An 18,930-nucleotide genomic window follows, 5' to 3' on the forward strand; every position below is an offset into this window, starting at 1 on the left:
TTAAAACAACGAAAAGATTCCTGTCTTTGCTCTAACCTTCTGAATAAGACGCTTTGGAAGTAAGAAATATTTTTACATACCACAAACCATTATCACAACAAAATGAAAAAAATAATTTTTATATCATTCAATATCTAGTCCATAATGAAATTTCTCTAATCCTCTCAAAAATATTTTTGTTCAAATTAGGACCCCAACAAACCCCAATGTGTTGTTCTTACATTTCTTTTAATCTAAGCTTTTCCGGCCCCCTGTACTTTTTATGCCACTGACCAGCTCTGGCTTTGGGAAGTCCTACCTTCTGATGGGGCTGATTGCTTCCTTGTGGTGCCATTTACGTGTTCCCATTTCACTTGTTACAAGTGAGATCTGGCAGAGTGATTTGTGGTAAGTGCACCTTACATGGCGTTGTATCAGGACGTTGGTAGTGTCTGTTTCACTTTTAGAGAATGTAGGATTGGTCAGTTGGTTCAGGTGAGCCTTCCGTTTGAAAGCTTTCCATCAACTTCTCTCCGAATAATTAATTTCTCTACGCACTGATGATTGCGGCCTAAAATCAGCCCTTGTTAATTCTTTTCTATCCCCAACATTCCTTCCACATTTACAAACAGAACTTTTCTGAAAAAGTTCCTTTATCAGCTAGCATGATCTGTTTACTCTGACATCGCAGTATGTTCAGAAGAGGCAATGTAAGTGCTTATGTTTTAGAGAAATGAGTTAATGCTCTAAACAAATTGTTTTCCTACTTAACACCTCTGTCCAAACTGCCATCTGAAAGTGGGTCCAGCTGCACCGCCAGCCCGCAGTCCTCAGCCCCGTTCCTGCCGTGCGACTGGGCCTTACCCCCTCCAGCCACAGGGACTCATCGAGCTAGCAGGTCCAGCCTCACGCAGCTCTGATGCTGCAGAGTTGTTTCCCACGGCAATTCATTTATTAATTCTATTATTCAACAAATGTTACTTGTTGAGAATTCTGAGCAGTGCAGTAACTACTGGTGGAGCCAGAGTATGACGAAGGAGGGGTATGTGTTAAGATCAACCTGCAATTTTCACCTGCTCTGTCTAAAGTAAATGCACGGCAGGGTACCGAAACACACGTCACCTTCAGGGCAAGCCCTCTAGACCTCCTGACTTCTTACTGATGGCCACTCTGAGCCCCTCCTAAACAGAAATTCTGGATTTGCCACTGAATGTAAACCTTCTTCCAGAGAAGAGCTCTGTATGTATTTGAATATAAATATTGCCCATTTCTCCATACCCCCTTGAAAACCCCGATCTTCCTACTTCTGACTGTAAACCCACTGGGCTGACAACACAGAGCACTTTGGTGTCACCACTTCCTTCATTTTAGCTACTGTACTTCTGTTCATGTGGCAGGGATACTAACTTCGAAAATTTTTGATGTGTATTTTTCCTTTTGCATTTCCTCTTCACCTGAGGCACTTACTTACCTGGAGAGCTTTAGCAAGGAAAAAGAAAGGAAATATGCACCTTTAGAGTCTGCAGCAAAATAAGTATCATAAAGTCAGGCTTTGTCACTTTACAAAGGATATTCTAAATTTCTTAAACATGTCAAGGCAGTGGTGGAGAGCGCTCAGGAAATGAAGACAGGCAAGTCCCTGCCACAAAGGCTGGAAATCCTATTACTCCCAGCCCTGGGAAAGTGTGGGAAGGATGAGAGGTGGGCACAGGAGATGTGTATGGATTGCCTAGTAGCGAAGTCCTGACAGGCATGAAGAAGTCTCAGACCATAGGGGCTGGTGGCCTGCCAGTACTGCCCTTAGATCTGGGCAAGAGGGGCCCGCGTACTCTAGAGGACTGCATTCTGGTGCTCCCCATGCGGGATGGACAGGGCCCCTTCTAGAGCATGCCCCAGGTACCGAAGATCCTGGCATTCTCCCGAGCCCACTCCCAAAGCCTGCATGGGGTCCTCCCCTGGCTCCTTTCTGGACTGTGCTGCCAGGGTGTGTACCCCTAGGTCCAAGGTGTGAGGATGTAACAGCTGTTTGGAGGAGTTAGAGGTGATACAGAACTTGTCACAAGCATGAAGGAGCTCCTGAAGGTGTGGAAGAGTGCCTCGGGTGGGAAAAAGAGGACTGGCCTTGGGCTGGGAACCCTGAGGCCAAGATTTCTAAATTTGAACCTGGCCTTTAAAAATCAGGTTCTTCGAGGTGCTTTAGTGGTGTTAGTGGGACAGGAAGCTGGGCACATGTTGTGAGCAAGGATCACCTCACCCAGACTGTGTGGAATAGAGAGAAAGCTTGCGATCAGAGGGAGGGTTGCAGGTGGTGAAGAATCACATGGGGATGAAAGAACCACCCCCTTCCCTCCAAGGAGAGAAAGCAGCTTTTATACCATGGCTATCCCCAACGATTGCAGTGAGCCCGGGCCAGGGAGCCAGGAAGAAATCTCTTCCCTTTGCCCACTTTGCTCCAGCCCAGCAGTGGTCACTACGAAGTCACAGCCTGGGGAGGAACACAAGGTTGATTACGGGTTTGTGCTAGTCACAATTATTTGGTATGGCCTGCTGTTTTGAAATCTGTCATTCTATTTAACAACCTATAATGATAGAACATAATTTTTCTACTTTGATTAGTAACTCAAATATGTAGACATGTGGTATGTGAGGTGGCCCTCTGAATTGCTTCTCCAGACATTGCTTAGGAGCCGCTGCAGTCCTGGGAGTGTTTCAGCTTTTATCTACATCCAGGGTGGCTCGCTAGCATTGAAGTGGAGGGGAGGTCCCTAGATACACGAAATGGAGACAGTGCTTCAGGCATAAACATCTAAGGGTTTGTGTATGCCAAGAGAGAGGGGGTGGGGTGTGGGGTGTGTGTGTGTGTGTGTAGGAGTTGAAGGGTATAGATATGGAGTCGCTAAGATCAGGTAGGTGGGTGGAGGCCTGGCATCAGGGCAAGGGGGCCATACTGCTGGGACTGTGCAATCAGGGGCAGATGGCAGGCAACCCACCACGAAAGGCCACACTGGATCAGTGGCAGACACCTCCACACCTCCGCAGGCACCAGTCCGGGAAACAAACTGAGCAGCAACCTGCAACAGAGTCCTCCAACAATACCCAGATAGCAAGGAGCAGGAGATAAAAGCAAAACGAAACACTGATATTAGAAGAGACTGAAATTATTAGTTGACCAATGTAAACGGCCCAGCCGCTCCTACCCCGTGATAGTCAAAAATACAGGCAAATGAAGATTGGGCCCATTTGAGAAAATGAATGTGATCCTTTCTTTGCATATCTGAGCATTCATTACATTTTTAACCCTACTAAAACGGACTAGTATCATCATTAGCTGTTTGGGGCAGGAGTAAAGATCGCATTGTTGAATCATATTGAGCTGTTAACTAACCACCCTCCCCCCCTTCAAATTTATGAGGTTCTCCCTTGTTTTTCCTGCCCAAGCAGCCTTTTCAAAATCTGCGACTGGCCCTCAAATTTGGAGTGCTTGTTAAAATACAGACAGCCAGTCTCACCCCAGAGTTTCTGGTTCAGTAGGCCTAAGGCAAGACCTGAGACCTTGCATTTCTCTAAGTTCCCAGGCGACGCCACTGCTCCTCTCCAGACCGCACTTCGGAAACTCTTGTTGTAAGTCCTACGCTAATAAAAAACCATTTTTTTTAAAAAAAATGTCACTACCGGACACACACCAATTAGCACTCAGTCATACAACACATATAAAGAATAAACTTCCCCCAAAACTTACTTATTTTTTATATATGCTGGTTATCAACAAGGGAATACTTTTTATTTTTTCATGAAGAATAGGAAAATTTTAAGATTGGTAACACCCAGTACTGAAGAGGATGAGGAAACAGGTAATCCAGTAGTCTGTTCATGAGTTTATAAAAAGCTGTGCTGGTTTTGGATGGCAATTTAACAGTTATTTCCCATATTTTTTAAGGTATAATTATTCAATCCAGAAATTTCCTTCTAGGAAAACCATAGAAAAATATTTGATGTTCACAACAACATTTGTGAATTGGAAATAACCTTAAGGTGAGAAATATTAAAATAAGTCACAAAAGTAAAAAAAGATATTGCCTGAACAATTATTCTTATATGCACATTTCCATAATGTAACCACTGAATAATTTCCTACAGTACGTCCTACAGCAGAGAAGACATTCTGTCACACAGTATTCTAGCATGGCACTCAATTACTGAAACTCAAATGGCAAGATGAAAACCCATTAACATTCGAGAGCAAGCTACTTATGTACACTTTTTCAAATTGATTATTTTCCTTCACTCCTTAGAGACTTCATACAGCTCTATCAAATTCCCTGACTTGCTCATCTAGGATTAAGTGAGGGAAACTGGCTTTGAGCCTAAGCTCATAGTTTATCCAGTGACTTTTAAGATGGCTTTCTGATCACATTTAAAAATCTCAGTGTCAAGTTAGTGTACACCAGGACAACCTTAGAGCGCAGTGTGGCAAGGGCTACCAGAATTTATAATGTGCATGCGCTTTGCCCCAGCCACCGTACACCTGTAAGTTTATTTAAGCAATTATACATTTTCAAACATCTTACAGCAGTATTTTTGTAATTGTGTAGGTGTAAAATAAGGCACTGATGTATTTATGCAACGCAGTACTATACAACTGTTTAAAGCAAAGTATGGATGGTAAAAGGCATTCTGAATACAGGGTCCGGCACAAATAACGTCCCTTTTTATTACAAAATCATAAGCATGTCATTCTGTAACGTAATACCACACTCAAGCACACCATATAACATTTTAGGTGAAATGTTCAAATTAAAACTATAAATTATTACACCTAAATTACCCCCCTACCAACCACACTTAAGCAGGTGTTACTCCTGGTGAACCCTGGATGTCGAAAATGGAAAAAATTCAGAGTATACAGTATATCTCATATTCATATGTATACTTACATAGGTGTATCTGTGTGATGCATGTATGTGGGACTGGGCAGATTTAGGAGTATGCTTTCATTTCGGGTTAGGCTGGTCTCCTCTCACTACTCTTTTTTTTTTTTTCTTCAGTTTTCACAGTTATTCTTGTATGTTTTCTCAAATAAAAATAAACATAATTTTTATTGGGATAGAATTAAATTTATAAATTAACCTAAAGAAAAAAAGCAAGTTTTGATGTTGAGTATCATCTGAGAATATGGTGTATCTTTTCATGTGTTCACGACTTTTATTTTTTAAGTTTTCCTCAGGTTTTAGACATGTCTTAAGTTTACACATAAGTTTCTTTGTTGAAATCATAAAAGGGATATTCTCTTCAAGTATATTTTCTAACTAGCTTAGGTTTGTGTATATATAAAGTCTTTCATTCTTCTTAGTAAATATTTTATTTACTGTAATTACACATACAGAAAAGCGCACAAATCAAGTGTATAGCTTCATATTCATAAAGTGAATGCGCCCGTGGAAACAGCACCTGGGTCATAACATGGAACATTACCAGCACCACAGAAGCTGCCTCGTACTCTTCCAGTCCCTGGGGAGCTGAAGACTACAGAGGACAGTTGAAAAAATAATGTATGCATTATGACTCCATTTACATAAAGTTAAAAACCAGGCAAAACTAGTTGATGGTGATTACATCATGACAGTACTTACCTTCGGGGAGGGAGGTGGTGACTAAAAGGGGCGCTGATTTCTAACGCCATAGGTAAGTTTTTCCTATTTTGAACTTCATTTAAATGGAATCGAGTATGCACTCTTTTCTGTCTGCTGAAGACTGCTGCTATTTCTATGTTAATAATACTTTACTAAGTTTTCAGAATTTTTCAACAAATTCTTCAGGTTTTCCAGATATGAAATCACATCTAATAGTTTTACCTCTTCCTTCCCAACTTATGTCTTTGTTTTCTTTAGTCAAGCTTCATTAACTAACCTCCCTAACACAATGTTAAGAAAGTAGAGAAGATAGTGGGCCTTGTTCTGCCTTGAGTTGGAAAACCTCTTCTGTTTTGACATTAAGATGCTGGTTTGGGGCAGAGGTACAATGTCAATGAATTTCCATCAACTTCTACCTGAGTACATTTGACACGAACGAGTGCTCAATTCTGTCAAATACCTTTTCTGCAAAGATGGAGGTAACCATATGACTTTCCCCCTTCACTCTTTTAATATAATGAATATTAATGGATTGTCTAATTTTCCTTGCATTACTGTAAGTCCAACTTAGTGATGATTTATCTCTTTTTGAAAGTGCTATTAAATTGTTTGCTAATACTGTTAAAATTTTTGCAATGATATTCATAAGTGACATAAGTCTATAATTTTCTTTTTGGTACAATCTGTCAGGTTTGGGAGACAACACTATCATATTCACTTTACAAAATGAGTTTGGAAGTCTTTTTTTTTTTTTGGCACTTTGAAGTTCAAGGTACTTTTTGTAGCTTTTGGAGTTCTTTAAACATTGAGACTATTTAATCATACAGGTTTGGTAGAAAACGCCTTGAAACAATCTGGGCCTGATGCCTTTTTGTTTGGTAAGGTGTCCTTTAACTATGTTTCTTCTATGATATATGGTAACTAGTTTGTGAATTTCTTTACTAGGGTAAATTCTGGCAATTGGCATTTTTCTTAAAAAGATACTTTTCTAATTTATTATGTAAAATTATTCAAAGTAGTCTTAAAATTTTTAAAGTTTTCCTGTTTTGTGGTTATTTCTCTGATGTCATTTAAATTTTTGTTTCCTCCCTTTTTCTTGAGTAGGTTAGCCTGTGGTTTGTATCTTATTCTCCCTGCTTCCCCACTTTTTACTAATTCCTTCTTCCGCTTTCATTTGTTTTGCTTTTTCTTCCTGTTTTTAAGACTTGGTAGTTTAATTTTCAGCTTCTTCCATTTTAACTGATGTAGTTCTAAATACTATAGATTTTGTCATAAGTGCTTTTTAAAAATATATATATATATATTTGGTTTCTACTAGTCTTGTGGTCATGTTTTCTTGGTGTGCTTTCATTGCCTATGAGGATGTTGATGTGCTTAATTCTCATAACTTTGAATGGAATCTGACTTTAATCCTTTTCATTTGCTCATTTTTTAAACTTCTATTTATTTAGTTACAGTTGTCCTGCCTTTTTCCCCATTGCTCACCCCTACCCTGCCCCCCACCAAAGTCAATCCCCCTGCCATTGTACATGCCCAGAGTCCTCTATTTGTGCTCCTTTGCTTGCCCCTTCCCCTTCAGTTGCTCATTTTTTAAAAAATAAGTGTTTTCCTGTACTTTTAGGAGGGAGAGTAATGATTTTTCTTAGATCCATGGCCCTAACACTCCCCGTTCATTTTTACAAAGTGATTTAAAAGATTATATATGTCTATAAATAATGCCTGTTTATTGGCCTGCCTTCCCAATTTTTATCTGGACTTTCTATTCTCTTTGTCCTATCGTACTTGTCCTGTCTAATGCTAGGAGTTTCTCCTCAGTGCTAGGCTTTGTCTCATCACTCTTAAGAGGTACCGACTGCTCTAGCACAATCATCGCACCTTATTAGACTGCTGTAACACTCACCTGAAAGTGGGAACCTGCAGAACCCCTCCCACTTTTAGTCCCCGTTCTCAGATTGGCCCACTGCACTTTGTGACGAGCAACTGAGGGCAGTGTTCTAGTTCTCCTGTTCTTGAGGCTTGTCAGACACCAGTTGTCTGCCTTCCACTTCCCTCCGCAGAGATGCTGAAACTATGTCGGTCAGTGATTTGCCCTCACGTGGGTATTCCTGTTCATGGGGAAACCTTGTCATTTCATTTTGTAGAATAGGGTCTACGGCTATCTAGTTACTACATATCCTGAGGAGGAGAGTCAAAAACTATACTGCTGCCGTCATTTCCCCCGATTTAAACTCTGAGATGTCTACTGCAGAAAAGTTTTTAATAACAATAATTTTTTGGTGATGACAGAAATTATAATTAGGTATTTATGATATTTCAGGTACTATGCTAAGTGCTTTATATTTATTATCTCATTTAATCTTCAACCATGTGTGATTCCCTCCCTTGCTTTATCAGTGGGAAGGTCAGGGTCTAAGAAGAACAGTATACTGATGAACGGGCAGGTCTGGGAGTCAGACCCACCGTCTGACTCCAGAGGAACTCTTTACTGAGTCTTAAATATTATCATGTCCAACAGTTTTCACACTATGTATTCCCATCAGTAAAACTTCTATTTGAATTTAAATAAGTAACTATTTAAACATCTAATAAAAATGCATACATATTACAGCTCAAAGCTAAAAACACTGTAGGTGATAAACAGACTGAACCACAGCTGTTGACCTGGTCACCCTGGTGTTCCTGAACACGCTCAAAGCAAGGCTTCCCCTACTACCTTCTCAAAATACCGTATTAAGAGTAGGGGTAAAGCACAGGGAACAGAGCTGAGGTTTTGGACTTCGTATTTCCCTTCTCATTCTATCACCACTACTAAAAAACAAAGTATATATATAAAATATTACTTATAATTTGCTTTACTAGTAAGTAGTTTTCTTGTAAATAGCTGTTTAGAGAAAGTTAGGAATAGTTTCTCCACAATTCACACTAGCCTGGTATATTTTTCGTCGATACGCTGCTATTGAATGTGGCAATCACTGGTGCAGGAAGTTTTACAAGAAGGCCTCTCACAAGTGTATCAGTTAGAACCATATTATAATTTACAATCTTATGCTATTAAATTAGACAAGGAATAAGAAAATATTTCTTAATAGTTTTATGAAATAGTTTTACCATGGAATTCTCATTCACCTATGAATACAGTTACTGCTACTGACTTTCTAACATTCCAAACACTATTGGTGATTCAGGAAAAACACTCTGAGCTTTGCATATAAACCTAAAGCCATTACATACATGGTGTTTTAACTCCCAATGGTTAAAAGATGATATAGCTTGAGACGTGGATGTCTTAAACTTGCCTGAATTTAAGCAGAAGCAATTCATGGAAGGGTGACATCTGTTGTTAAACTTATTCCCCCCCCATCATCAGAAAATTTATTTTTTTTAAATCTTGATCAACAATTTCATTTTTTTATTATTTTCCATTACTTTGATTTTTTTTTTTTAATGGCAGGGGGCTCCCGGTCAAGATGGTGACTTAGGCAGACATGGCTCACCTCCTCATACAAACGTCAAAATTACAACTAAATTATAGAACAACCATCACTCAGGAATGCCAGAAATTGAGTTGAATGGAAGCCTGACAGCTACAGAATGGAAGAAACCACATCCATCCAGACTGGTAGGAGGAGTGCAGACATGGAACAGGCTGGCTTCACACCCATATGGATAAATATTCAGGAGGAGTAGTTTAAAAAAAAAATTCAGGAGGGATTTCTGGGGAGCAAGGAGTCTCAGACCCACACCAGGACCCCCCAGCCCAGGATTCTAGTGCCAGGAAGAGAGTCCCCACAACTTCTGGCTGTGAAAACCAGCAGGGATTGAATTGGGGGAGGAAGCTGCCGGAGACCTAAGTGGTTCCTCTGAAAGAACCCACACACAGATTCACCTACTCAGACTCACTCCCTCTGAGCTCTAGCACTGGGGTGGCAGCCTGAAGGGCCCCAGTGGTTATACAGGGAGAAACCAAAGGGTCTGGCATCAAGGGAAGCACAGGCCACTCACTGTCCCTTTGCTGAGCCCTCCCCCAACAGAGCCAGTAGACTGTTGCCATATCTAACGCTCCATCAATCTGGTTAACCCTATGTGACCTGCCCTGGAGGTCCCTTGAGACTCCCTCCACCCCACCTAACTTACCTGCCCACCCAGCTGCTTTTTCCTAAGAATGCCCTGTCTTGGTGCCTAAATCCTATCAAACAAGCCACAGTTGGCTTCAGTCAGATTAGAGTCACAGCTTGGCTTCACCTGGGAATCTCCAAGCCCAGACCAAGTAGCAGCCATCTCAGATTGCTTTGTAACTCAGGCAGGGCCCTTGGGGCCAAACACAGGTTGGGAGTTGACCTTGCACCACCAGGGAAACCCCAGAGCCTGCCTACCCAGTGGACAGCTATGGATCATGTCAGAGCACCACCACCCTGCCCCTGCACAGCTGATCCTCCATGGAGGGCAATGGTTTGTGGTCAGTGGTCACAGCCAGTCTGCAGCAGACTGGCCTGGATAAATCCCTTCCATTGATCTGCCAAAAGCAATCAAGGCTCAACTACAACAGGAAGGTGTACTCAGCCCACACAAAGGGCACACCTCATGTCCTCACCTTGAGTGATAGGGAAGGCTGTGCCACTGGACCCTACAGGACACCTATATTATATTAGGCCACACAACCAAGACATGGAATCAAAGCAGCTCTACCTAATACACAAAAACAAACATACGGAGGCTGCCAAAATGAGGAGACAAAGAAACTTGGCCCAAATGAAGGGACAGATAAAAACTCCAGAAAAAGAGCTAAATGAAATGGAGATAAGGAATCTATCAGATGCAGAGTTCAAAACACTGTTTATAGGGATGCTCAAGGAACTTAATGAGGACCTCTGCAGCATAAAAAAAAAAAAAAAAAAAAAAGTCAGACACAAAAGACAAACTAATTGAAATAAAGAACAATTTACAGGGAAACAATAGAATGGATGAAGCTGAGAATCAAATCAATAATTTGGAACAGAAGGAAGCAAAAAACAACCATGCAGAACAACAAGAAAAAAAAGAATCCCCCAAAATGAGGATTATAAACAGCCTCTGTGACTTTAAGAGGTCCAACATTTGCTTCATAGGGGTGCCAGAAGGAGAAGAGAAAAAGCAAGAAATGTGAAATCTATCTGAAAAAAGTAGTGAAAGAAAACTTCCCTAATTTGGTGAAGGAAATAAACTAACAAGGAAAATGGGGACAGATCCACAGATGGAAAGCAGGATGACAGCTGGGGTGGGGAGGTTAGAGTGTGGAGGGATTGAACAAAAAGGAAAAAGGACTCATGGACATGGACAACAGTGTGGTGATTGCTGGGGGAAGGGGGTACAAGGAGACTAAATAGTAATGGAAAAAAATACAATAAAGATTAACTTAAAAAATGACTGGCAAACTGAAGTTTAAAACTAATCCTTTCTCCAAGTATAAACTAGTTATCTGTTTGTTTGGGAAGGATCATAATTTAAGGTTATTTTTTCTTCAATTTAGGAAAGAAATGAAAATAAAAATTTCAATATTACTATAGCTAAACAGTGATATTAGTAATTTAATTTTTATGCTGATACTTGGAGAACACATAATTCAACATTTATTATCACCAAGATCTTACTTAAAATCCAGCTCCTTTAGTGAAGCATTTTCCTTCTCCATTTCAGTACTAGTTTCATGTCTTTGAACATCATCAAGCAATAGTGATTGATGTGACTTGCTGATACACTGATTACTAACAAGATGACTTTTTATAGACCTCACTTGTGATTAGCAAGCTCATAGAATGAAGAAAACAAAAGAACATAAGTAAAACCCCAGTCTTTAATGCCTCCCGCTTACGTGAGAATGTAAAAATATAAAGTAGTCATACAAATATATGACCATGTATGGAGGAGCCAAACCATTAAATTTACGTGAGTGGTCCTGCTTTTTAATTACATTTTTACTTATTGAAGTTGAAAATATTAGAAAATCATCAGTTGACACCAGAGCAGCTAAAACGGGGCAACAAACTAAAAAAAAAAAAATTAAGTGGCTAAAAATAACTCAGTTCTAAAAGTACAAGTATAATTTATAATACCACATATCTCAGAAAAATAAACAAAACCACTACACATCTTTCCTTCCAGATAATAACTATTTTCTACCCATAAAGAAAAAAAAGCAACTAATAATTTGAGATTAAAATCAAACTTAACTGTTATTCAGCCCACCAACATCTAAATAAATGACCTGCATAACACAAACTTTTCCATTCACTATCACATACAGTTAAATTACTTTTCCCTCAGTTACATAATAGTCTTCTTAAAACAATCTCCCTTTAGAAAATAATTGTATTAGTTAAGCCTGTTCATTCTTGCTATGAAGTTAACTTCACTTATGTAGGCCATACAAGTTTAATTGGCACACACTTAAGAATAAGACAAAATAAGTCATTCTTTTTAAAAATTACAGGATCATGTTTTCAAAGAATAATCCCAGATATTTAATTGATTAAAGCAATTTTCTACCATCAGCACTCAAGCTTTCAAAATGATCACTAATTATCCACCCAAAGATTATCAATGCTACATGAACTGTAAACTTGAAGATTTGTGTCCATTTTACAATATAATACAATTTGTAAGGAAGAGTTTTAAAAAAGATAACCTACATACATACAGTTAATTTTCCTCAATAGAACTTCTTAGAAATATAGTATAAACATTTAAGAACCACAAGAGAGTCCACTGTAGTTCAAAATTCAAAGATTTTCTTGAAACCCACTACAAATACTGGCTCAAGACCATACCCAAAGTGACATCAACACAAAATTTGATTGTAAGACTCTACCTCTTAAAAAAAGAGCACACTTTGTTTATACATGGCTTTTAACCTTGAGCTACAGGTATGCTACAAATCCCACCCCCACCCCATCTGAAGTCAGTCATGTGGAGATGTGCACATTCTCTGAGCACTGTTTCAAGTCCTTGGCGCGCCAGCTCTGATGGAGATCACGAAGGCGTTCAGAAGTCCGCGTGCTTACATTCAGGGCAGGGTGGACTTTACAAATTCCACGTTCCTCCATCAACGACAGGCCACAAATCCCAAAGTATGCATGCAAAGCATCTGAAAATGAAGCAGTTTTTTAATCACAATAGGCATTCTGATTTGTACATGCTACAAAATACTTTAGCTACATATCAGCCCATCGCTACATTAAAAATAAATTTAGAAAAATTCTAAGTATAGTTTTTGAAATATTTGCTTTCATGAAGTCTCAAACACTAATTTTTAAATAACCAGGTAATCAAAATCAGATGATATTTGATTCAAGACAATAACATTAACAAAGGGAAATAGTTCCTAACTGAAGAAGAGATACCCCAACATCCTTTGTGATTAAAGGACAACAAAGAAGAGTAGCACTAATATAAAAGACTCCTCACTTTAGTGCGTTTTCTACTTTGCTTACTATAGAATGTGGAGCTTAACTTTATTATCATAAAAGAAAAATTTTTTCTTAAAAATGAAAAGATACAAACCTCTGAATCTAGGTAGCAGTATCCTTCCCCTTACTTCTTGAAGTTCCTAAACCATATACTATCCTAATATTGTGTTAAATGAAAGGCACTTAAACAATCCATTCTGGAATGGTGTACCATATTTAATCTTCCAATTTAGGGTAATGCCAGTCATTGTAAAGATATCTGACCTGACAATAAAAACAAGCTTACATTCTACTTGGCTATAATAATGTGAGTGCTCACAGAACAACAATTCTTCTACACTGTCCTCACTAGTGTCCTTCAGGGGTCAGCAACTCTTTTCCATTCAAGTGGCCACTGAAATCACGTGGCTGTTGCTTGCCCAAGGGCCTTATGGGTTCTGCAGTTATGGGAACACTACAAAACACAGATTTTGTAGGATAAAAATGTGTTTGTTACAAAAATAGAAAAAATTTTTTTCTATTTTTCATCTGGCCATCATTTATGACCTCAAGAGCTATTAAAGTGCAAAACATCTAAGTCAAACTTTTCAAAAGAATTAAAGAAAAGGTTTTACTTACACAAGTATCATTTACTTTTCAAAAGAGGAAAAACCAATAGTTGTGCTTACACAGTGTTATTTGTGAAAAAGTTATTTCACTAATGGAGGCCCTTCTTTGTCTTTTCAGAGAATGCCCAGGTTTCTTCTGGCTTATTTTCCTTTAATTTTCAAACCACACACACACAAAGCTGAATTTCCCTGAACTATTATATGCTCCTTGCAGCTATTCTAAAATTATAAAAGATACAAAGCAACATTAAATTTTACTACCTAGAGATGAGGAAACTTTTCTAGAAAAAAATGCAGCAGAAAGATAAATAAAATACATCCAGAATAACAAAATAGGGCCTTACACTTTCTAGTTAATGTAAAAATTAACATTTTTTTCTCAAAAGGATTTTTGTAAAATCCAATGAACCAGCAGTTAACTGCTTTAAACCTTAAATAGTTAAAAAACAAAACTCCTTATCAGTAAGTGGTAATGTATTCAAGCACTTTACATATTGAATTTTTTTTCATAAAAAACACAATTTCCTCTATAAAGTATATAAAATCTCTGTGTGTCAAATATGCCACTAGATTTATTAGGACCAAGAATTAGCTAATTTTAAAGACTTGTTAAAATTATTTTTATAAATAAAGACTCTAGGAACAGGTCTATCCACATGAGTTCAACTTATCATACAAAGATTTTCTATGCTCTGCAGTGGACCAGCTCTGAAGACTTTGTAACATATCCATAGAAAGTATTACATCCAAGGATTCACGCAAATGTTAAAGTTAGAAACTGATCTCCCAAGAAAAAAGCTTCAAGAATTTTCTTTTAAAAAAGCTACTGTAAATACTCAAAATGTATTTTAAGTATGTTTGTACAAGAAATGCTTTCCAAGAGACTGTCATTTCCCTATTCCCATTATTTGTTAAAATAGCATCATGCAGTGACTGAGAACAATGGCATGCAGACCAAAATAATTATTTTCTTAAGTCACTTTTCTAACATATCTATGGTTATGTGTTATATGTACCAAAAATCTTTAACTATTATTTTGCTTTAGAAATTAAAAGCATTGTACATTTTTTTCTAAAGAATACTTTGAATGAAAATACAAATTAAGTATGGATGAGAGAAAATATTCTTGCTCATTTCAAGTATAAAAATATGATTTCATGAGCCCCTTATTTATATTCTGGTTCAAGTACAAATTCTGACGATAGCAGTTCTATGACAGGAGATGAGCTGAAGAAGTTCTAGACTAATAATAAAAACTATGATTCTATTGTGCTAGTGCAAAAATGATCATTCCTTGAATCTAGTTTCATGTATTTATAGGTAATAATTTGTCAACTTACTTATCAAACATATCAGTGTTCTGAATTATTTTTAACAAATTCTCAACTGATTTTTTTTAAGCTATAAATAGATTCATTTTGATGGATCTAAAAACTAAGGGGGAGGGGCCAGTAGCCTGAAAATGATGCTAGAGGTGGGAGAGGAGCCAAATACCATGAGGGCCTTCTTGTGTACCGTGCCAAAGAACTGACTATGAGTGCTGTGAAAGTCTTTGACTTTTTAAAATAGATTTAATAGAAGAGTTCAGATTAGAGGTTCTTAAATTTTTTTTTGCATCAAAGATTCCTTTGAGAGTCTGAAAAAAGCTTTGGTCCTTCTCCTCTCATTTCAGCACATACACAGACACGTACACAAAGTGTCAATATGAGGGGGACTAGACTAGAGGCTGGAAGACATGATAAGGCTTCTGCTGAATCCTAGGCCTGAACTTGGGTCTAATGCCATGAACGTTTTGGGGCCAGGTGGAGCATGGAGATAATGAGTTCTGTTGGCAGGCGAAGTGCAAATGGCTTGTAGATGGCATCTGCATAGTCAGTCAGCAGGCAGCTTTATACTAGAGTATGCAGCCTGGAATAAGGTCTGTTTAGGTTTGGGACATAGTTGCATTATCCACATATTCTGAAGAAATGTCATTATTAATACAGATCTTTCAATATTTCTAAAGAAATCACTTAAAAGTACTTATGAAATACAAAAGCCTTTGCTATTTATACTTTCATCATTGCTGTGTTTAGAAAGCAGGGAATATTACACTGTCTGAATAGATTGGGTGGGTTCCTGAGTTTTAGGCAGTGAATGGTGAGAATTCAGATAGCAAAGTATTCACCTAAAAAAATAACTCCAATGTGCCAAAAAACCAAAGAACAAAAGTCTGGACAGTGAAGGATACCTTATTCAGGATTTGAGATCTGATTTAATATCTGAAAACAGCAAAAACAAGTTCCCTTTTGGATTGAGAGCAATTTATTCTACGTGCTCAAGTGATAGCAATAATCCTAAAGATTTTGTGATTCTTTATTTTGGACAGTGCTTACTTAGACTATTTGCCCTATTGACTCAAATGCAATAAAACGTTGCTAAATAAAATGTTTGAGAAAATGCAAACTATACCAATACACTAGATGATCAAATCCTTCCTTTATACTGTCAATACCTTAAGTCCCCTAAACTTAAACAATTTACCTTTTTAAAAACTTATTATTTAATGTGAGTTTACAACTATGGCTGAATTTTCTACCGTATGCCATTTCTGATAAAGAGGCTTGAAGGTTTAGTTAAGAAATAAACAAAAGAAAAATTGTTCTGGATTCATACAAAAAACAAATTACCTGGATGACTATCTGGCCACTTGGCAAATCCCCCTACAAGGCGATCTTGAGTTGATAAGATGTAATTTCTATTTTTCTCAAAGTTAGTGTATTGGAAAATTTTCAGAAGCTGAAATGACATGATATACAAATTTACTGGCATAAACTTTCATATCAACCATGGGCTCAATTTTCTGATATATATCATTTAAATATGCTTTTTTCTAGCTAAGGCTCTTAGTACAAGCCTCTGGAGACTAAAAAGTTGTCAACCACATTATCTTTTTTATTATCTTATCAAATCTACTGTCCTGATTTCTTGACCCAATCACTGTTTTTCTTTTGAACCATGCCCATTAAATCTCTTTGCATCGCTTTTAGCTAGGTTTACAGACATAAGACACAATTATTCCCCAATATGTTCAACTTCTTGAGTCATTTAAAAAAGTACAATTTTATCTATCCACATTTTAACTCTTATGATAAGTTTATGAGCTAGTAAGTTGCAAGATGGTAGCAGTCAAAACTAAAAATATTTCAAAAAAAGAGCAACAAAAATTATTAACCAGATGCTAGAGACAGTTGTGTTTGAGAATAAAACAATCTATAGTTCTTTAATTATGAAAAATAAAAGGTGAGGCAGATATAACTTTAGCATAAAAATCGTGTATCTTACAGATTTAGGACACACATTATTTGTTCTCTCTTAAATCCCATTAAATAGAAAAAATGAAGGTTAATTCAAATGTACAAAGAAGGGGATGGTGAGCGGTAGGCAAGGGAGTTTAAGAAACTTCTCTAAGACACAAAGTGTTGAAAGTTTGTTAATGACTCAGAGAGGCACAGAAGATATGGGTGATAAATGAAAAAGCATCATATTTCAAAACTAAAAAAACTAATAAAACAGTTATGGTACAAATAAGAAACAAACTTACTCATTTTGATTTAATTAATAGAATATATGGAAGGACTTCTGGTCAAGATGGCAGTGTAGGTAAACATGGCTTACTCTTGAACAACCACATTAAAATTACAACTAAACTGTAGAACAACCATATCCAGTACCATCAGAAATTGAGCTAAATGGAATTCCTACAAATATGGAATTAAAGAAACCACAGGAGACTGGTAGGAGGGGCAAAGACGCAGAATGGGCTGATCCCATACCCATGTGTGGCAGATAAAAACCAGGAGGGATATCTCAGGAGTGATGGAGTCCCAGCCCCATACCAGGTCCCCCAGCCTAGTGTTCCAGTGCCAAGAAGTCAGTCTCCATAAATTCTGGCTGTAAAACCCAGTGGGGATTGAGGCTATGTGATACAGAAACTGCTGAAATCCCAAGCAGTTCCTCTTAAAAGGGCCTCAAATGGACTTACTTGTACTTACTCTCTCTGAGCTCCAGTGCAGGGTAGCAGATTGAAAGGCATCAGAGACATGTGGGGAGGAACTGAATTGTCTGGCATCAGGGTGAGAGCTGGGAGGCAGCTTTCTCCCAGACGGAAGTGCTGGCAGAGGCCATTGTTCCTTTTCTGAGCCCTCCCCTCATACGGCCGGCAAGTGGGTGCCATACCTGAGATTTTATTAACCTGGCTCTCATTGTTTGCCCCAACCTGGAGATTCCCTGGGGGCCTGGCCCCAGCCACCTTTTGGGCCTATCCAAGCAGTTTCCAGTGGTTTTTCCATATAAATGCCTTGTCTTGGCCCATGCCAAGAAGCATCTGGCTTCAGTGAGCCCTGTACCTCTAAGATATCCCAGGTCTATACTCCAGGCCTGGCACTAGTATCAGCTGGCCTTGGTTCTTGACTTGGCCTCACCTGGGTACCTCCAAGCTCAGCACAAGTAGAAGCCATCTGCAGATTGCTTTGTAGCTTATACTTTGTGACCCTGGATACAAAACAGGTAGTGGCTGACATTGGATGTGACTGCCAACAGCAATCAAGTGTCAAATACAAGAGGAGGGTGTACACAGCCCATGTGGTGGGCTCATCTTGAGTAACCAGCTTGGGTAATAGGGGAGGCTGTGCCATAGGACCCTAAAGGACACTTACTACATTAGGCCACTCTACTGAGCCTGGGAGATGTAGCAGTTTTACTTAATACATAAAAACAAACACAGAGAAGCTGCCAAAACGAGGAGACAAAGAAACATAGACCAAATGAAAGAACAGATCAAAACTCCAGAAAAAGAACTAAACAAAATGGAGATAAGCAACCTACTAGATACAGTTTAAAACACTGATTATAAGGATGCTCAATGGACTTAGTGAGTCCCTCAACAACATAAAAAGATCCAGTCAGAAACAAAGGATATAAAATTGAAGTAAAGAACAGTTTACGGGGAGTCAACAGTAAAAGTGGATGAAGCTAAGAATCAAATCAGCTATTTGGATTATAGGGAGACAAAAAACAACCAATCAGAACAAGAAGAAGATAGAAGAATAAATAAAAATGAGGACAGTATAAGGAAGCTCTGGGACAACTTCAAGCATCACAACTTTCAGATCATGGGGGTGCTGGAAGGAGAAGAGAGACAGCAAGAAATTGGAAACCTATTTGAAAAAAATTATGACAAGAGGAGAACCAAGATGGAGGCGTAGGTAGACACACTGCGCCTTCTCGCA

At 38.4% G+C, this 18,930-nt stretch overlaps 1 protein-coding gene across 2 annotated transcripts in view; it reads right to left on the bottom strand.

Annotated features, from left to right (window-relative positions):
- Window positions 1–3,772: 3,772 nt before the first annotated feature.
- The window catches only part of PGGT1B (protein geranylgeranyltransferase type I subunit beta), a 63,211-nt gene continuing 48,053 nt past the window's right edge, over window positions 3,773–18,930 (bottom strand). The window contains exons 9-10 of one of the 2 annotated variants that reach the window (XM_024563265.3): window positions 16,330–16,438; window positions 3,773–12,729 (exon numbers count right to left, since the gene is read on the bottom strand). In XM_024563265.3, coding sequence (XP_024419033.2) covers window positions 12,548–12,729; window positions 16,330–16,438 — 291 coding nt within the window. In that variant the 3' untranslated portion in view covers window positions 3,773–12,547. The remainder of the gene's footprint in view (window positions 12,730–16,329; window positions 16,439–18,930) is intronic. The other variant, XM_024563264.4, reaches the window with a different exon arrangement.

The sequence above is a fragment of the Desmodus rotundus genome, chromosome 1 (assembly GCF_022682495.2).
Source record: "Desmodus rotundus isolate HL8 chromosome 1, HLdesRot8A.1, whole genome shotgun sequence".
Taxonomy (NCBI): Eukaryota; Metazoa; Chordata; class Mammalia; order Chiroptera; family Phyllostomidae; genus Desmodus; species Desmodus rotundus.